The sequence below is a fragment of the Mustela lutreola genome, chromosome 3 (genome assembly GCF_030435805.1).
Source record: "Mustela lutreola isolate mMusLut2 chromosome 3, mMusLut2.pri, whole genome shotgun sequence".
NCBI classification, from domain to species: Eukaryota; Metazoa; Chordata; class Mammalia; order Carnivora; family Mustelidae; genus Mustela; species Mustela lutreola.
The window spans coordinates 107,503,205-107,525,214 of NC_081292.1; the positions used below are offsets into that span (position 1 = coordinate 107,503,205).

Below are 22,010 nucleotides of genomic sequence, written 5' to 3' on the forward strand. Positions count from 1 at the left end.
ATAAAAATTATTTTTTTACTTATTAGTAAGTAATAGCCCATTTTATTAATATAATACAGTTTGCTTATCAGCCTCCTTTTAATGGGTAGCTTGACTTAGATTTTGTGGGATTTTATCAATAAAAGCGCTATGAACAGGGTGCCTGGGTGGCTCAGTCAGACATTTATGACTGTCAAGTGACTAATTTCCAACATCTCATATGAATAAAACATTAAACAACCTGATATAAAAATAAGCAAAAGATATCAAAATGGAACTTAGAAAGGTCCCTTATTTTGACAAGACCTTATGTTAAGGAATACAAGAAGAGCTAGTGCTGGGAGAAGAGAGGAGTCAAGCTGTGGTCACAGTGAAGGAGGAGTATTTCCTCAGACATCCTTTAATCCTCTAAATCCCTTTTAGTTCCTTACTTAATAATCCCCCATTCCTGCCCCCATCCCACATACAGGCACCAGTGAACCAGGAATTCTAGAAATAAATTTTGTACTTAGTATATTCTGTTCCTTCTGATCACCCATTAATGAATATAACCATTGTTAGACAAGCCCAACAACAAAAAATAATCTTCAAGACTCCTATACTTTAAATTACTAAAGCACATCTTTATTTTGCAATTGAACAATTAAAAGTCACAGCTAGTTTTTTCACGTTTGTACCTGAACAACTATTTTTCAATCAAAATGAAATATGGCCAACAAAGTATGTGTAATAGCATTTCACATAACGTAAATTGCTCTTAGGACAGGAAGAGTTTTAATGCAAACTGGCCTTTTTATCCGTCTGCTGTTAGTGTTCATAGATTTCTTTTTACATGAATAAACTGCAGGAATTCTAATTTTTCACTGAAATTAAGACAAATACACAAGGCCTTTCAAGCATACAGTAAGCTGTAGTGACAGATGCAGAGTAGAATTCCAAATTATCCAGTGCTGACCAAATTCAAGCTTGCACGTTTTAAAGAACCCTAAGCTTCTTTGCCTCTTTTATTTATGGAAACAAATCATATAGAAAGAGCTATTTTTGTGAAACGGGGGAAGATAATTTAAAAGATTAAGGGGCTAATTCCATTTTGCTACTAGTTCAGTACAATCAAACGTGAAATGACAGCAGAAATGCAAAATCATATTTTAATTATGAAATAAACTAAACTTTAAGTGACTTTTTGCCCTTCATATTTACATATAGCACCTGTTACAAGAAAAAAAAAAACCAAATTAATACTCCCTCTACAAAGAAATTATTTGTAAAACTACTACTTAAAAGTTTTTTATCACTGATGAGTATATAGTAAATTATGTCCTAAAATTAAGCCTACACTGTAGAAAATAAAGACTAGCTTTTCTCATTTGAAAAGAGTACAATATGGATTGTAACTGCAATGTCCTGATGCTGTGAGAACACTGGGTGGACAGTTTTTATTTTTTTAAGCACATATATTCTAATGATAGAAAATGAAAACAGCTTAATGTAAACTGTTTCTAGTGTCTTAAATCCTGCCCCTTGACATGTATATGAAGTGTCAGGACTTTGCCCTCTTCAACTTACTTGTGGTGCAGTATTGACTTGACCCCTACCTACGACTTAAAACCAAACAAATGGATATCCAAGTATACATGTAATGTACAAAAAATGCAAAGCAGAACCGATCACTGTAAACCAAACCTGGTTGAAACTAGCTGAAAACTCAAGAGTCCAGCATGACAGTCAACTGGGTAGTCTTAACTGTACTAAATAAATTACAGAAAAGTGGCAAAGCTAACATCACACAAGTTAACTTTTAAATATCAAAAGATCAAGACATCACTGTAAAGCATTTTACTTGGGTCCAATCCAATGAGCTCTACAAACTAAACCATTAGAATTTTTTCCATATTTACAGAACTCCTAGATTTTATTTTTAATGTATAAATTAAGTCAGTAGTAGGTATGAAATAAAGTGCTACTATTTAAAATTCAAGAAATCATTTAAGCTTTGAAATTTGACCTACTCTACAGGATACAAGAAAGACTGGATGATCTTGTGAACTCACCAAAGGGTTGGAAAAGATGGGTGCCAGAGAATTTCAGAACTGGATTGGTATTGTAAGGCAAAAAACTGCAACACAACTCAGGAGGAAAAAGCTTCTTTTAAATAAAAGGCAAAATGGGCTCAGTCATGGCTATAGATCTGGGGAAATCAAACGTCAGCACCTATTTGGGTTTAAGGTTGTAAACTGGGCTGACCCTCCTTGATGACTTTATGGTGACGATTTCATTTAGCAAGGTGGCATTTCAGTTAGTTTATCACAAGTAATATTTACTAAATTTTGGAAACTCTGAGGGTTGAGGGGGGCCCAATTGTAATCTTTTAACAACAGTTAAAAAATAGGTTGTGAAGAAAGCTACCACCTTATAGTTGTTCAGGGTATTTACTTCAAAAAGGCTACCATAAAATGAAATTAATTAAAAAGTGGGAGGGATGGAAGCAGAAGTCAAATAAAGGCCTCAGGGAGTCGTTTAACAAGTGATAATTAATAAATACTGCCCTTTAAAGAGATGGTTGAACAAATTAATCATGCCTAAAAGATGGTTAAAAATGTAGGGTTTTTGTTGTTCAGCTGAATTAATAAATCCTTAAGCATCTAAGACACCACTGTTACAAGTCAGAACTGGGCTCAGTGGTCTTATCTGTCCAAGATACAGATATAAAAAGGCAAAACTATTTGTCAGTGGCCTCTATACATATTTACTGTAGTAAATCGGAGGCACAGATTTCTGGTTTCACCAAAGTCACACTTAAAACAATGTCCTCATTTGTGGCTGCCACAGCTGACAATGCCTGAGAACACTCCCTCACGGTAAACACATGCAGCAGAATGTTTACCCTCACATACAAACACCCTTCCACACTCCAGAAGTCTGCAATTATTTTACACTTAAAAATAGTAAGCACAAATTTTTCTCCTCTAGAGCAAAACGAAATGAAAAAGAATGTACATTATATTTGAAATATGCTTCAGTGATGATTGCTCTTGTTTATAATGAAAATTACATTTTTCTTCTAAAATTGCATTTTTTATAATGAAGTAGAATATACTCCTTTACTTTTCTTCAATCCCTTGCTGACTTTTTTAAGCAAAGAGTATCCTTAGAATCAAGTCATAATTCAAATAATATTTCAAAGATACATTCATTTTTTTACAGCATGAAAGACATACAAATATTTTTTCTTTTTACACAATAAAGCAAAAGAGGTTAACAGTTTCAATCTCTTGTTCATAGAAAAATATTTTCTCTATCATTTACACAACAATAAGTAGGAAAATTCTACAGTGCTTAACTGAAACTTCTATGAGCACAAGGCTTTTAAACACTTTCATTCTTTTATTTGAAAATTTAAAAGGTTTCAGGAAGTTAAACATTAGGACTTCCAACTAAAATTGTAGTCTTTAACTTGTAATATTATTAATACCTCTCCCTTTGTAAATTAAAAAAAAATTTTCTCCTTTATGCATTGAACCATATCTAGGCAATGGATTACACCCCAGTAGATAATACTTATGGCTGCCCATTTAGCTTGGATTGCTAAAATAAAAATAACAGTGACTATAAAACTTTAGAAATCAACAGTAAACCGCAGCAGAAAAACATACAAACAAATAGCAGCAAATTTAGAAATGGAAACAGAAATAAATATTTGGTTACCCAGGACAATTTCACAAGATTATGAATTAAAATGTCTAATTTCTGGCTGATACAGGACTTGTTTTTGATAATGCTGAAAGGCTTACTGTACTAATTGCTACTACAAATAAATGAAGTCAGAAAATAATAAATGAAATTGGTATATAATAAAAAATTGTTAAAAGCTGTAGACATTGTAAAGTAAGCTGAACACCCCCCCCCCCCGATTTTAGGGATTAATTTCATGGGCTCTTTATAAAATTGCTGAATTTATCCATAAGCGGTTAGCTTTCAAAATGTTTTATTCACTAAGAACTTTATAAAACAGTTGCTGTAACTTACGTTGTGATCACACTGAGATACCAATAAACCTTTGCTAGCAGATCAATAATTCTGATATTTGAGAAAAATCCAGTGGGTTTTAATAACATAGCTGTTTTACTTGGAGGAAAGAACACACACACAAAAATGACTGCAGAAATTGTGGTTGGATAGTTAAAGCAAATGTGGGAATTAAGCAATGATAATATAGTTACTCTGTTGATGTGGCATAAAAGCCAGCTGTGACATAATTCATCTTTTTCATGTCATATTATTAAGAGATGTTTATTCCAACAAATATTTACCATAATGTATTTACTCTAAGTGACTTAAATGTAAATTCACCTAAACTACAAAATAAAAAAGATGTAAACATATCCCACCTTACTGTGGTATAAATAATTTTTATGAATTCAAAACTACTTTGGCAACCTTACTATCAGAGTATCTTAAATATTCAAAACACAGGTATTAAATAGAACATTGTTAAAAATTCTTGTTTCTTTCTTTCTTCCTGATAAGATTATAAAATAAGTAATGCTTTAGTTCTACTACATGTTCACATTATGAACATAAATTATTTGATAAGTGGTGGACATATATTCTAAACTCTAATTCTATGTTTTAAGTACTTTTAAAAATTAGCCTTCTAATTTACATTTCGTAATGTTTTCATACTGCATGTGTATCAGCCTAAATACTTTACAAAAGCTTATGTTCTATCAGGGAAGCATGACTAGCAAACTGAGTCAGGGTCCTGATTAGGATCACCTTTTAAAGCCTACTTATTTTCTAAATTAAGTGACATTTTCTAGGGTCATCATAGTTATTAAATGAAAACACTGCCTGAGTAGAATTCTTGAGCTTAAACAGACTAAAAATTCACAAGAATTTGTGATATCATGTATATTGCCTAAAATAATAGAAGGGGAGATTAGATAAAACCATTCAAGTTCCTTTCAGCTTTCAAGTTAGAGTATTTTTAGCAGAGACAGGAGACTCGCTCAAATACGTGATTAGACCTGATCAGATGTGCTAACAGATTATAAACGACTCTGTATTTAAAATAATCCTTTACTCCTGTTAGCATCAGCCTTTATGAAACATGTAAATATATAAACACACAAAAGTGTGTGTTTTAATGGCTTACCATACCTTTGTAAGTTTGACCTCAGTTTTTATATATACATTTTCTCTTTACTCTTAATCAAAATAACCAACCCCTTTTCCCCTCCTACTTGTGCTAGCAGGCCACACGAAGGAAGTTATTTCTTACACTGTTTACTCAGCCTCTATTTTGAATGGATACACTTGTTTAACAAATACTACCAATTCTTCTTGTGAATGTAAAGTCTATTCCAAAATATTCCTCATGCTTGTACAGTGTTGACACAAATCTGATGCTCAATAAAGTATTTTTAAATTGAACATGGTAAAACCATCTTAAATCAGAGAGGAAAGGTTTTCACAAACATTTCTTAGCATGTACAAAATCCCTTGATTCATCAATACGTATTTCCACTTGTGAGCATTGACTTCTAGAGTGTGTGTGGGGGGGTGAGCAAACAGGGGAGTTATGGGAGAAGGGGGAGAGTAGTTACAAGAAATCTGACATTTTATTATACAATTATTACAGTGATATGAATGGAATCTAGAACTACTTGGCATATTAAACCTAGGATTATTCCCAGAACCCTATTTATATTGATAAACAGGTTAAAAAATTCCTAGGTGTAATGGATGAAGTCTTATCTGATGGGTGAACAGAAGTATTATTAGCATATCCATTTTAAGAAGCTGTGAAGTATAATTTAAATTTAAGATCCTAATAAATGTCTTTAAAAATGGATCTTTCCTCTGTACATAAAAATATTGACAGAAGGTGGCTTCCAGATGAAAAATCCATGAGAAATTTAAATGTAATTCTAAACTTCTAATATTTATCATTTAAAGACCGGAAATAATGATTTAAAAAGGCAACAGTGCTCATTGCCAACAAATTATTAGAGTTTATCTCAGAAGTGTAAACAGAACTCTAAGTTAAAGATCACACCAACCATGACGTTTATCAGTTTATATCTATACAACTGTATCTTTTTATCTTTTTACTCAGTGGTTGTCGTATTCTGTCCATACAGTTAGAACAGATTTTAATTCAGGTAAAAACTGTCAAAAGTTTTTGATTATGTAGACCCTCAACATGATATTACTTGTTCACTTTCCAACTTATCATGATGTCATACAGCAGCCTAAATTATATTTATCTGTTGGTAGAGAATGGAATGTTCAAATAAGATGATTACTTACTAATTTATAGTTTCTTGGCTGTTGAAATCCAGAGATAGGAGAATTTCTGACATAAAGGTTATGTTACTTTTCTCTTAAAAAATTAAAATATTTGTAGTAATTTATTTGATATCTTAGCCAAGATATCAAATAAATCAAATAAATCTTGGCTAAGATATCAAATAAATTATTACAAATATTTTAATTTTTTTACAAATATTTTAATTAATGTCAGGACTTAACTTCCTAAAATTTATTATTATGGATTTGGAATATTTGAAATATCATTTTGATTACCCTGAAGATTTTTAAATGTGCATTCCCTCCCTCATACTAAATGGCATTCTAAAACTATACAACTCCAAGTTTTATCAAGACTGTATAGAAGTATTTGGAAACCACTAGGAAATTAATCAGTTTTAACCATAATCCATATAATTACGCAACATGACATTTCAATAGGTGAACAAATTTCCAATTGTATTGAAGTTGGGCAATTTTGAAGTTCTATCTCTCTATAGACTTAAAAATCCTGAAGAGGAAAATACACAAATCCTTAAAGGGAATCAGATCCTCCCCATCAGGCTGAACAATCAAAACTCTCCATATTAACATGCTTATAACTTAACAAGTATATATAAACTGGAGTAATATAATTGTATGCAAAAAATGACAACAAAATCCTCATTTCAATTATCAAGGGATTACATTTAGAAATAAGTCAATAATATTTCATTCCTTGTTTGTAGTATCCTAACCAACAGACCAGTGTGAAAAAACCTGAAATAAACTGAATGTTTTAGAGTAATAATTTAGACAGTGATAAAAATAATTTAGCTGAAAATATGAATATGCTTAACTTTAATGTGCATATTAGGTGTCATTTCTAAAGGTAGGGATAAAATAAATAGAAAATTTGAGTAATAAAGCATCTTTTGACTTGAGCTGCTAAACTGTAACACTTGTCCTCAGGAAAAGAGCAGCAGAGTGCTCACTCAGTAGAACACAAATTACCTTTTGCTTCTTGTTGTAAAATACAGGAAAACTGAGTAAGAAATAGAATTTCCATACCCTTTTTTGACTGTGTAACTTGTCATACAAGAAGCTATGTTTTAAAATGTGAACTGATTCAAAATGCATAAAAATGTAAATGTACAATATACATACATACCTCCTAGTGGGGTCAAATGAGTGCCTTTTCATTAGACATACAAAGACGTCTCAAGGCACTTAAGGGGTTAAGACACAATGCATGCATTCCTTTACAACAAGTATGTGAAATCACATGATTTGGAGTAAGCCAACCTTATGATAAATATAAGTTACATTATTAAATTCAAGAAAATGAGTAGATTCATATTTATATTTTCTATAAGATGCTGGTAAATGGACAATGTGCAGCATTTCCTGGGAAAAGCGAATTCCATCTTTCTTCTCATGGACAGCAGGTCTCTGCAGGGGGAGTACAGGGGAAGTACAGGGAGAGATGTGCTGCATCCAGAGGCAGTGTATTGGCCAATACTGAGAATGATATTGCTAAAATTTAAAGAATAAAAATCTGGTAGCCAGTACAGTAATAAGTACATGAATCACTGGGAAACACCAGAGCTGATTTCTGATGTTTACTTCTTTTTGCTTTCAAGATACAGGTGTATAACAGAGATGATGAGAATTCTGAGCCTTGTTTGTGGCAATTCTACCAGAAGGGGACTGCATGGCACCACCACAATTTTCATAGATTACCCTGAACATACTCAGTTATTCACTATTTGTTCGGAGCAAAGCATGAAATAGTCTTCAAACATGGGAATTATAGATTTTGAGAGAGTGACATTTTAAACATAAAGTGCAACAGTGCTGAAGTTTTCAGTTTTTGTTAGTTCTTCATTTGTTTTGTCTCAATGCCATTTCCTGCAAGCAGAATTATGGCACAGTGAATATAACAGAAAGCGGTTTTCTGACACATGTCCTAGACTTTTGTTTTCTTATTTATTTGATGATGTCGTTAAGGGTTTAACAAATCCTTCTTCATAAACTTTCAAAATAGCTTCACATACAAATCTGTATTGACTCTGAAAAACAAAAGAACAGAATTGATCAGAAAAAGGAGAAAACAACAAAAAAGGAAAAACATCTCACTTGTTTGCTTATAAAAGAAAGGCAAATAAAACTGCACAGAGATACCATTTTTCACCAACAGAATGGTAAAAAATAAAAAAGTCTGACAACATATTTTGTTGGCAACACACTCAGACATTGCTAGTAGGGATGTACAATACTACAGTTTGGCAGCATCTAATAAAATAACATTAATTTACCTTTCACCCAGCAATCCCACTTCTAGCAATCTATCCAAAGATAAACAAGAAAAAGAAATTGAAAACATACATTCATAAATAAGCCTATCTGCTGCTAGATTATTTATAGTAATGAAGGATAGGGACAATCCAAATGGCTATCAGGAAGGTCCTGGGTGAGTAATGCGTGCCACATTCTCACAGAGGAATATGTGGTGGAAGACTGGGAGGGGAAGGAATAAAAGTCTACTGGGGATCATTATAAAATAAGTCCAGAATACTTGTTTTTCTTTTTTAAAGATCTATTTATTTGTTTATTTATTTGACAGACAGAGACCACAAGTAGGCAGAGAGGCAGGCAGAGAGAGAGGGGGGAAGCAGGTTCCCTGCTGAGCAGAGAGCCGATGTGGGGCTTGATCCCAGGACTCTGGAATCATGACCCGAGCCAAAGGCAGAGGCTTTAACCCACTGAGCCACCCAGGCATCCCATAAAGATTTTATTTATTTATTTGAGAGAGAGCACAAGTGGGGGGAGGCAGAGGGAGAAGCAGATTTCCTGCTGAGCAAGGAGCCTGATCCAAGACTTGATCCCAGGACCCTGAGACCATGACCTGGGCTGAAGGTAGATGCTTAAATGACTGAGCCACCCAGATGCTCCCCCCCAACCCCCAGAATATCTTGTTCAGTCAAAATAGCACGGCAGAGAAAAGTGCACACAATATATTCTCTCTATAAAAGAAAAGGGGGCATACAAATGTCTATCTGTCTCAATATATATGTTATAAAACAAAAGGAAGGACAAATCATTAAAACGTGGTTTCCTATAAAGGGACAGACAGAATAGAGCACAGGAGAGGGGTAGGGACAAGATTTCATTGAATATACTTCCTTATTTTATAGATTTTATTTTGGAACCACATAAATACACTCCATAATTAGAATATTAATTTAAAAAATCTCTGTAAATTGAAAATAACATGGAACAAATCAATGTGTCTATCTAGTTGACAACATAACCACACAGAAAGGAGCTATTTCAAGGCACTTTGTAACAGTACTACGAATACCTCATAGACTATATTCAAAAAGTGGAAAGAAATGAAAATTCTTTTTAGTAACTATTTTGTCGGTAGCAGTAGTGTTAATTTCGTTATTCTGAGACTGCTATTATATCACGTGTAATAAAACAAATGAGTATTTTTGACAGTCTAAACCTTTCATTGCTGATATTGTAGAGAACCATGATTCTTGTTAAAGATGAATGGGTGTAAGATGTAAAGTAGACCATTAAAAATGCAGTCATCCTGAATTTGTACTGGAAGCATCAGTAAGCATCAGTATTAACTCCTGAGTTTGTTTTCTTAACTCTGGCAATGAAAGATTTCTACAGACAGATTCTAACACCAACCGAACAGCATAAAAACACCTACCGCTCAGAAGGTGGTCAATTTCTCAAAAAAAAAAAAAAAAAAAAAAACCCCAGTACTTTTGGGGGGAAATTATGGATTCTAAAACGGGGGGAGAAAGTACAAGCTGGGGCCTGGATATCTTTACTAATAGCAAAGAAGCTAGGGTCTTGGCAAAAAAGCTTAGGAGCCAGGCTGAAGAGGTTCCTGCTGGCCCAAAATGGGGCAGTTTAGGCATCATTAAAAAAAAAAAAAAAAAAAAACTACAATGGATTGAAATATATCACATATATTTAAATCTATGATTTCAGAATAATATCAAAACAAACTAATTATCAGGTCACCACTGGAAGAGGCAAGTGGACCAACTCATTATATTAAAAACTTATAATGGGAAAGCATTAATTGTTTATCTTGCTTTTCTTGTACTGCCTGTATGTACCACCTGTTAACCAACAGCCGATGAAAAGTTTCTCTTTAAAGAAAGCAGTATTAAGGTTAATAAAGACAGAGGGAATAATAGACTATCACCACTTTTCAAGCCCCATAAGTTAATGATGCAGGCACTTATCGCCCAAGGCTACTAACATCATAAAAAGAAAGACAACCAGACATTAAGTGTCTCTCTCTCTCTTTTTTTTTTTTTTTGAAGATTTTTATTTATTTATTTGACAGAGGGATGAAGAGAGCACAAGTAGGCAGAGCTGCAGGGAGAGGGAGAGGGAGAAGCAGGCTCTCTGCTGAGCAGGGAGCCCGACGTGGGGCTCGATCCCAGGACCCTGGGATCATGACCGGATCCAAAGGCAGAGGCTCACTGACTGAGCCACCCAGGTGCCCGTAAGTGTCTCTTGAAAGAACAGAATATCCCCTAATTTGTTCAAGTCTATAGATCCATTTACCACTTTTAGGAAATACAGAGAATACTCAGTTTGTTTATCAAATAAACTGCAAGAAAAAAGAAAGAAATGAAGGAAGAAGTGATAGCTTAAAAGAGATTTAGAAGACATAAAAACCAATCAAAATTTTGTGAATTGTATCTGAATTCTGACTTTATACAAACGGTAAAAACAAAACCAAAAACTTGTTATGTACGATATAATCCAACAATTTAATTTCTATATATACATTATCTATCCACACACACACACACACACACACAGAGACACACACACACACATAAAACAAGATCTCAGAGAGACACTCATATATCCAGGATCATAGCAGCATTATTTACAATAACTAAAGGGTAGAAACAACCCAAATGTCTGTTGGCAGATGAAAGGATAAACAAAATGTAGTCTATACACAATGAAGTATTTTTCAGCCTTAGAAGAAAGGAAATTCTTACAGACGCTACAACATGGATCAACCTTGAGAATATTATGCTGAGATAAGCCAGCCACAAAACAGCAAAAACTGTATGAATCTACTTATATGAAGCACTCAGAGTAGTCAAATTCACAGAAACAGGGACTAGGAGGAGAGGGATATGGAGAGTTGTTGCTTAATGGACATAGAGTTTTAGTTTTGTAAGATGAAAAAGTGCTAGAGATAGGTTACCCAACAGCGTGAATATACTTAACACTACTGAACTGTACACTTAAAAATGGTTTACAGTGTGTATTTTACTATAATTAAAAACGCATTATGTGTGAATATAGATATAAAAACCTCAAGGAAATACTAGCAAATCAAATCAAGCATCATATAAAAAAAATTGTACACTATGTCCAAGTAAGATTTATCCCCAGAACACAGGTTAGCTTAACATTGAAATCAATATAATATATAACACTGATAGAAAATGAAAACCACACGATCATTTCAATATATAAAGAAAAAGCATTTGACAAAACCGAACACATTTTCACAACGAAAACACTCAACAAACTTGTAACTAAGGGAACTTCCTCAACCTGATAAAAGACATACCTAACAAGACACTTAGTAAGTGAAAAACTGAAAGCTATCTCCCTAAGACCAAGAATAAGACAAGGATGTCTGGTTTTACCACTTTATTTACCACCGTACTGGAGGTTTTAGCCAGGCACTTGAGAAAAAAAAAAAAAAAAAAGAAAAAGAAAAAAAAAAAAGAAAAAGAAAAGAAAGGGATCTAAATTGGAAAGGAAAAAGTAAACTACCTCTATTTGCAGATAACTTACTGTATATAGAAAATCCTATGGAGTCCATTTCCACACATAAAAAACTTTTAGAGTTAAATGATTTCAGAAAGGCTTCAGGACACATGATCAACACACAAAATCAATTTTATTTGTATACCCAAGCAATGTATACTCCACAAATAAGCAAAAACATTTTCCCTTAAAATAGCACCAAAAAGACAAAACTTAAGAATAAATTTGTCAAAAGAAGTACAAGACTTGCACACTGAAAACTATAATACATCACTCAAAAAAATTAAAGAAGACATAAATATATGAAAAGAAAATTTGTGTTCTTGGATTGGAAGACGAAATATCATTAAGATGGAAACACTCTCCAAAATAGAGAGGTAGATTTAATGCAATCCATATCTTGCTTTTCTTGCAGAGAAAACAAACTAATTCTAAAATTTATACGGAAATGCAAGGGACTCTGAATAGCCAAAACAGTCTTAAAAAAGAGGAACAGAGTTGGGATAATCACATTTCTTGACTTAAATTTTATTACAAAACTACAGTAATCAAGACCGTATGATACTAGCATTAGAAAAGGCATACAAATACAAATCAATGGAAGAGCTGAAAGTATAGAAATAAAGCCTTACATCTGTGGTCAACAGATTTTTGACAAGGCGCACAGAGACAAGACAGAATGGCCTTTTTCAACAAATAGAGCCAAGACAACTGGATATCCACATGGAGAAGAATAGACTTGGAACCCTACCTCAAACTATATGTAAAAATTAACTCAAAATAAATCAGACATATGTATGTGACAGTGAGACTATAGAACTCTTGGAAGAAAACAGAGGAATAAACCTTTGAGACCTTCAGTTTAGGCAATGACTTCTTAGATAGGACACCAAAAACATATGTGATTAAAAAAATATATAAACTAGACTTCATCAAAGTTAAAAAAAACTTCTGTGCTACAAATGATATAATCAAGAAAGTGAAAGAGCATGGAAGAAAATATTTGCAAAATAAAGATCTACAAAACACTTTCATTCAGAGAACATAAAGAAGACAATATAAAGAAGTCTTACAGGTCAATAAAATGACAAAAAAACTGAACTGAATAAAAGGCAAGGGGCAGCTGGCTGGCTTAGCTGGTAGAGCGTATAACTGCTGTTCTTAGAGTTTGTAAGTCTGAGCCCCACGATGGGTACAGAGATTATGTAAAAATAAAATCTTTAAAAAAAATAAAATGGAAGGGCACAATATTTAGACAATTCTCAAAAGATATACAGATGAATGGCCAAAAACACATGAAAAAATGCTTGAGATCATTAGCTATTAGGGAAAAGCAAATCAAAACCATAATGAGATACAACTTTACGTTTAGTAGGATGGCTAAAGTAGAAAAAAGACAGGGTGCCTGGCTGGCTCAGTCAGTGGAACATGTGACTCTTATCTCTGGGTTATGAGTTTAAGACCCATGTTGGTGTAGAAATTAATTAAGTAAAAAAAAAAAGATAGTAACATGTGTTGACACCCAAGAAAAATGAAAACATATTCACATAGAAACATATACACAAATGTTTATGGTACCATTATTCATAATAACAAAGGAGTTGAAATGATTGAAATGTCCATGAACAGATGAATGGATAAATAAAATACAATATATTCATACAATGGAGTATAATGTAGCAACCCACCCAAAAAAAGAGAGAGAAATGAAATACTGATTCATGCTACAGAATGGATCTTTAAATATTATGTTAATTAAAGAAGCCAATTACACAGAAGACCAAGCTGTACGATTTCATGCATATGAAAGGTCGAGAACAGGTAAACCTATAGAGACAGAAAATAGATTAGTGGTTGCCTTAGGGCTGGGTGGAGGGGAGGGTGAAGACTGTATCAGGGAAAACAGGTATGGGGTTTCTTTTTGAGGTGATGAAATGCTCTAATACAAGCAGTGATGACTGCAAAACTCTGTGATATACTAAAAACAAATGAATTGTACACTTTAAAAGGGAGAATTTTGTGGTATGGGACTTATATTTCAATAAAGCTGTTCTAAAATTTAAAAAGACCTAATTTATAAGAGACAAATAGAAATTTGACTACAGGTTATTTGATAACATTAAGAAATTATTGTTAATTATACTTATATGTGATAATGGTATTACGATTTTGTTTAGAAGATACACTCTGAAATATTTATAGACAGAATGATCTGATGTCTAGGATTTGTTTCAAATACCAGGAGAGTAGGTGAAACAATATGGCACATGTTGTTGGGTCTCAGTATTCAACATAGTGTTCTATTTTATTTATTATCTACTCTTGTGTATGTTTGAAATTTTCTATAGTTAAAAGCCAAAAAAACCCAAACCAAATGAAAGGCATTTCTTAGATCACATAGGTTAATTCACTTCAGTAACCTTAGTGCCACCAACAATGCTAACATTTCACGATGGTTTAATATAAAATATAATCTTAAGGTTAAAATTTCATGATTCCCCTTTTGATTCCTGGAATGTAATTCAGAGTCTATGTAGAATACAATAAACTAATAGCTTAACTTTCATGACTTTTGTTGTTGTTGTTGTTGCAGCTCAAGTTCTTACATTAAAAAAGAAGGTGATTTCACCACAGCGGTTTTCATCAAGAACAGGTCTACCAGGATTCTCCAGTTCAGAGATGCTATTGTTCTTGGCATCCCACCCCACCTGACTAACAAACAGATGGAAAGCTCCCCTGTACCTGATAAGCACTCAAGAATTAATATGATAAGGTGGTACTGGCAAACAGTTTCTGTAAAAGACCAGTTAGTAAATATTTTGGGCTTTGCGAATCATATGGTGCCTGTTACAACTTTTCAACTCTGGTATTTTAGTGTGAGAGCATTCACAGACAATATGTAAACAAATGGGCATGGCTGTATTCCAATAAAACTTTATTTACAAAAACAAGTAGCAAGCCAGATTTGGCTTACAGGCAATATTCGCCAACTCCTGTGCTAGGGATTATTGGCTCCTGTCAGGGAATTAAAAAGAAAAAAATACGGTTTGCCATATACACTGATAACAAAAATCATCATGTTGAGAATACACATATGTACATGAAGTACAATACTTACAGGTGTCTGGATCATCATGGCTCGTTGATCTCTCATTGTTCTTACAATGTCTAGTGGATAAACTGGTTGATTGCATTCAATGAGACACATGGCTGTTTCCATAGTAATAAGAACCCCAGTTCTTCCAATTCCAGCACTAAAAAAGACAAGTAAGGGGCAGTCTCATTGATACTATTCTGTTAAACTTCTTGTGGCTTTTGTGCTGTACATTAAAGTACTGAGATACAACAGAAGAATTACTTGATTTTTTTTAATTAGCAATAATTGTGCCTTGAATAAACCTCATTGGCTACGATACTGCCATGGCACAAAGCTTATTATTTTATTTTTTTTAAAGACTCCATTTGTTTATTTGACAGAGATCACAATTAGGCAGAGAGGTGGGAAGCAGGCTCCCTGCTGAGCAGACAGCCCAATGCAGGGCTCCATCCCAGGACCCTGAGATCATGACCTGAGCAGAAGGCAGAGGCTTAACCCACTGAGCCACCCAGGTACCCTATTAATATGATTTTAATTTAAAGTTTTATATTATAAAGTAGAAAGCCAACTAAAAAATACTTTGTGAAATTGAAATACATTTCATACTTAATACAGATTAAATGGTTTGTATCTACCCCTTCCCCACTTTAGTTGTAAAAATGTTACTGTAAAATTACATTTCAGTTTTAAAAATCTGAACAAGGTATATATGTTTACTGGAGCAGCCTCCCTTTAAAATACAAAATAACAGGACACCTGGGTGGCTCAGTCATAAGTCGTTGCCTTTGGCTCTGGTTATGATCTCAGGGTCCTTGGATGGAGCACCACATCCAGCTCCCCACTCTGTGGGGATTCTGCTTGTCTTGTCCCTCTGCCCCTCCCCCTGCTTGCACTCTCTCTCTCAAATAAAGAAAATCTTAAAAAGAAAATAAAATTCAGGACGCTTGGGTGGCGCAGTTGGTTAAGCATCTGCCTTTGGCTCAGGTCATGATCCCAGGGTCCTTGCACAGAAGAGAGCCCACTTCTCCCTCTACCTGCTGCTCCCCTTGACAAATATGCAAAATTAAAAAAAAAAAGGCAAAATAATAAAATTACAATAATAAATCATTAACAAATGTACAAAAGACAGTATTTTCCACATTCAAATCAGTTTTTTTTTTTTAAAGATTTTATTTATTTATTTGACAGAGAGAGATCACAAGTAGGCAGAGAGGCAGGCAGAGAGAGAGAGGAGGAAGCAGGCTCCCCGCCGAGCAGCGAGCCCGATGCGGGACTCGATCCCGGGACCCCGAGATCATGACCTGAGCCGAAGGCAGTGGCTCAACCCCCTGAGCCACCCAGGTGCCCCTCAAATCAGTTTTTAAAAGCAAATCTAATTTTTATTAAATTTTATAATGGGATAGTCAAGAACAACTTTTTGAAGTATTCTCTGTGAACAAAATAGCTATAGCAGCTGTTGGGAACTTAGAATAATAAATGGCCAAATGTGTTAATCAATCCCGCTTGTTGCCTCTCAGACATTTTTCTTTTTTTAAAGATTTTATTTATTTATTTATTAAGAGAAAGAGAGAGAGAGAGATCACAAATAGGCAGAGAGGCAGGCAGTGGGGGAGGGGGAAGCAGGCTCCCTACCGAGCAGAGAGCCGGATGTGGGGATCGATCCCAGGACCCTGAGATCATGACCAGAGCCAAAGGCAGAGGGGCTTAACCCACTGAACCACCCAGGCGCCCCTACCTCTCAGATATTTGGTCTACAATCTGTTTTGATGATCTAAAAGACTGCTGTTAAAAAAGTGCTGGGAAGTTTAAGGATGAGGAGATACCTTTATTTATTCAGAGGCATCAATACAGCTTCTGAATAAATCACTCTAATAACACAGGCAGCTAGAATTAAGGATAATTTCAGTTTTCCAATCTGGGTTATAGGAGTGAAGGCTGGAGTCACTGTATCCAGCTGTTTAGAAGGTAGAGTATGAAAGGAAGAAAGGACGGCCTACCGCTGTTCACCTGGAGCTCTTGGGAGTGGCCAGTCCGAGAGAGGAGAGGACTTAACAAATGTCCTGGGATGGGCCACAGCGTGGGTTGGAGTAGTACACTGTGAGGAGGAAATCTAAACCTTGGGCTGCAAATGAATGCCTAAATATTGGACTTCATCAAATCTAAGCTACCATCCATTGTAAGACACCCAGTGTCTGAGATGTTAAACTCAGAAAAACTTAAAACTTAGAAAAGCTTCTAAGAATCAGTCAATGAAGTATTATTTTTACTTTTTATGATAAAGATTCTGACAATCACTTGTTGGAACATACCCTTAGCTTTCTAGCTTCAGATCATAGCTTTGGGTTCCCTCTAACTACCACAGTGAGGATCAGAAGTTAAGGGCAAAATAAAATACCCATTCCCTTTTAAAAGTGACTTATCAGGTCAACTATTCAACCATAAAAGAGAAAATAGCATACCTGCAATGAACAACAATAGGTTCTTCCTTGCCAGCCCTCTTATTTCGTACATGACAAACAAAATCCAGAAAGTCACTTGAATCATCAGGAACTCCATGGTCAGGCCAGGCTATGTACTGAATCTGAGTGAGTTGACGACTCTCATTTTTCTAAGTGTAAATGAAAAATTATGCACCCTAACTTATGAATTATCTTTAAAATATAAATATTCATGTCTTTAATTTTAGAAGAAAAGCAAAAGAAACTATTCCCAGTACCCCCCAAAAGTAATGTATAACTTTAATAAAACCCAAAATTTCAATGAAAAAGAAAGAAACTATTTTACAGAAACAGTTGTGTCTATTAATTGTCAGCTACTCGTATCACTATTCTTCTTACAACTCAATCTCTCTGCATTTGTATTTTTCAGATGAGAAGGTAATAAACAGGCAAAAACAAGTTAAGATACAGAGAAATGTTTAAAGAATAAACTAAAAAAGTGTTAGGTGAGCAAAATTGTAGGGAAAATTTAACAACAAGCGAAGTTGGGCTAATTCTAAAAAGTACCTGAAATAATGAAGATTAAGAAAATAAAATCTCAAAATAAATGTAGATTAAAAACTGGAGCTCACAAAAACACAAAGTCAAATCAAGGCTTAATTATTTTTTGGGAGCCAAGAATCAGTAAAATAGAGTAAGGTATTATTGAATGCATACATCTTGGTTTAAATATTGACTCGGCTGGTTAAGGCACTTAATATTTCAGAGCCTTATTTTCTTCAACTGAAAAACAAAATAACATCTATACATCACAGGAATAGTGTTATGTTGAAAGGATTCTATGAAAGGATCTCTGAATCACCTAATTCAGAGTGTTTGGAACCATAGTCTCAGATTTCAACACTATGAAATCTGGTTACTGTCATTTACATTGAAGGAGGCTTCCAGAAAAGACCATTAAAGTACAAAGTAATTAAGAAAAGGACTAATGAATGAATTCCTAAAGAGACTCAGTACAACTTGATGACTAATTTTTCAGAATCCTGAGTAATGAATTGAAGGTATCTAATACAGACTGCCTTTGATTATTACTGTTAACAAAAGAAATTAATGGTATCAATAATTGTAAGACTGGGTAATGTTAAATGGATATTTATTATGTTCTGGGGTATGTCTGTCTGTCCATCCATCCATGTATATATGTATTTGGTATGTAAAGAAATGTATATTCCCAACTGTATTTGTCTCAAACTTTAAAAATTAATTTGTGTCTTGGCATAGTTTGCAAAGTACTTAGCGTTTGCAAAGAAAAGCCACTGTAAGTTTATAAACTGCCATGGGTAACCTATTGGTGGAGCATAAAGAAATTACACTGAAGATATAAATATTATTTTGTAGGGCCAATATACAGCCTTTGATACCCATTTGGGAAAATGAAGAAATGTCTTATTGACTTATCTTGTTACACTGGACCATGAGCTAGCTACACAAGCCCTAAATCCATTCTGATGGAATCTCTAGTTCTTAAGATTTTGGAAATTTAATTTTTTATTTTTTGTAACTTTGCTTTATTCAATGCCAGATTCCTTTATCATAAATCTCCACAACTTCTGACTTCCTCCCTTTGGGTCAGTAAAGCTCTGTCTTGCTGGGCTCCTTTACTCATACTCAGGGAAGTGGAGTGGGATGGGGAGGGGAATATGAAGCTTTCATTTCCAAAGGCTAACCACAGATGGGACAGGCATGGGTATTCAAAGTGTGTGCTATTTGCTCTTCTTTAGCAATTACTTTTTCTTCCTCTAACCCCCTTCAAAACCAAAGGTGACTACAGGGAAATATGTAGCTGCAAGCAGTGAAAGTGGAATGTACTATCTTTAACAGCCTGACAAGACTGGCAACATGCCATGCTCTTCACTCATCTTTCAACTGAGTTACTAAGTCATCATTTACTAATCAGTTTCTATTTCTGGCTCTGGATTTGGAAGCCAAAGAGGAGTGACTCAGGTGGCAGTAGAAATTAGCAATTACAAAGCTATAATCTGCTGTCAGAGGATTGTGCCTACAATCATTTCCTTCTTAATACTGGGGAGACTGTGAGATTGCACTCCTTTACCCTTATACAAAAAGGACAATAATTTGATAACGCTCAATTATTCTTTGTATTTCCACAGACGTACTCAAATACTTTATTGATATTACTGGCAGGAAGAAATCAAACAAAACCCTGGCATAGCTTTTATGAATAGCCAAAATAAGAAGAGTTATAAGTATTATTTACTAGACTTTTTTTACTGACCATATTTATCTGGAGAAACTGAAAATACATTTAATATAGTAGAATATACCTCATAAGATTCCAAAGTGTTCCAATGAAGCAAATTCAATAATTTTAAATATTATTTCCTAGTAACCAGGACTCAAAACATTTTCAGCTTTCAAAGTTTTTACCTTGAACATAACCGTTCCACTGAGTGGATATCCTGCCTTCCTACCTCTTGGTTAAACAGTGTCATCTTCCTGAAGATATATGCTGTGTTTCCTTCTTCTGAGTGGCAGGTAACTTGATAGCATCCATAGGATGAACTTTCTGTGGGTTCTGGCCAATACTGGTGACACTTTACCTGACATCAATAGATTTAAGAAAAATATATAATTTACGTTCTCCAATTTTAAAATGCTTTAGTTTTTAAAAACTTTCAAGCCTACAGAAAAGTTGTAAGAAAAATTTGATGAATCCTCATATATCCTGCACCTAGATCTGCCAACTATTAAAATTTTTCATTTTTTCTCTTTTTAATAATAATCTGCTTGGATATATTTTGAGACTGCATATAGCCTGTTAATGACAAATTTTCACCCAATGTTTTATCATTCTTGATTAATGCCTGCCTGAATATATACTACTATGTGAGTGGCAAAATAATGAACTAAATCTGATTAATTTTTAGATTTAAGTAAAAATGAGAAAGAATTTCTAATTAAAATGCCTATCTATTTATTTCCATAATTAGGATATTTTTAAAAAAAAGTTTTACTGTCATACAGTTCAAATACCATATACTTCTCTCACTTAAAGCACACAATTCAACTGTTTTTAGAACTGTGCAACCTTCAACACAGGCACTTTTAGAACACTTTTCACTCCCCAAAGAAGTCCCATACCCACTAACAATCACTGTGTGTTCCTCTATCCCAACCCCTTCTTTTACTCTGAACCTAGGCAAGTATTAATCTGTTTTCTGTCCTCTATGAATTTGTCTGATCTGGACATTTCAGATAATGGAATCACATAGTGTGTGGTCTTTGATGACTGCCTTTGTTCACTTAGCAAAAATGTTCTCTAAGGTTCACCCATGTTGTAGCATGTACCATTTCTTCATTTCTTTTACTATCAAATAATATACAATTATGTGATTACCTCACATTTTATTTGTTATATTTGGGTTGTTTCCACCTTTGGCGATCATGAATAATGCTGCTATGAACGTCTATATACAAGTTTTTGTGTAGACATATGTTTTCTTTTCTCCTGGGTATATCAAGGAGTGAAAACTACTAAGTTATTAACTCCATAGTTTAACCTTTTGAGGAAATGACACTATTTTCCAAAGTGGCTGCATCATTTTACAAATCTACCAGCAGTATAGGAGGTTCCATTTTCTCCACATCACTGAAAACACTTAATAACACTTAGTATTACCAATCTTTTTTTTTTTTAACTTAAATTGTTATTTATTTTTAAACCACTTCCCACCTCTAAAACATTTTTTTTTGGTAAGGTGAGTGCTCATTTTTTATTTTTTTAAATTAACATATAATGTATTATTAGCCCCAGGGGTGCAGGTCTGTGAATCATCAGGCTTACACACTTCATAGCACTCAACATAGCACATACCCTCCCCAATGTCCATATTATCTATCATTTTTATTTTAGCCATCCTACTGGATAGGAAGCATGACCTCTTTGTGTGTGTGTGTGTTTAAGATTTTATTTATGTATTTGTCACAGAGACAGAAAGAGACCCAGCACAAGCAGGAGGAGCAGCAGGCAGAGGGAGAGGGAGAAGCAGGCTCCATGCTGAGCAAGGAGCCAGACACAGGACTAGATCCCAGAATCTGGGGATCATGACCTGAGCCAAAGGCAGACAGATGCTGTGCCACCCAAGCGTCCCTCTCTTTGTGGTTTTGATTTTGTATTTCCCTGGTGACTAATGATGCTGAGCATCTTTCATGACGTTACTGGACATTTAAATATCTTCTTAAATAAATGAATGAGTAAATGAATAAATGAATAAATAAATATCTTCTTTTTAGAGACATCTACTCAGAATGTCTGGCCAGTAATTAAATTGGGTATTTATCATTTC

The 22,010-nt window shown here is 34.3% G+C and overlaps 1 protein-coding gene and 1 pseudogene across 3 annotated transcripts in view; both read right to left on the reverse strand.

The window, feature by feature from the left end:
* Nucleotides 1-581: 581 nt before the first annotated feature.
* The window catches only part of PTPN4 (protein tyrosine phosphatase non-receptor type 4), a 219,305-nt gene continuing 197,876 nt past the window's right edge, over nucleotides 582-22,010 (reverse strand). For all 3 annotated transcript variants that reach the window (XM_059166618.1, XM_059166620.1, XM_059166621.1), the window contains 4 exons: nucleotides 20,136-20,264; nucleotides 17,665-17,813; nucleotides 15,227-15,362; nucleotides 582-8,342 (listed from right to left, as the gene is read on the reverse strand). In XM_059166618.1, the coding sequence (XP_059022601.1) occupies nucleotides 8,256-8,342; nucleotides 15,227-15,362; nucleotides 17,665-17,813; nucleotides 20,136-20,264 (501 nt within the window). In that variant the 3' untranslated portion in view covers nucleotides 582-8,255. The remainder of the gene's footprint in view (nucleotides 8,343-15,226; nucleotides 15,363-17,664; nucleotides 17,814-20,135; nucleotides 20,265-22,010) is intronic.
* On the reverse strand, nucleotides 15,421-15,541 carry LOC131828286 (U4 spliceosomal RNA; annotated as a pseudogene).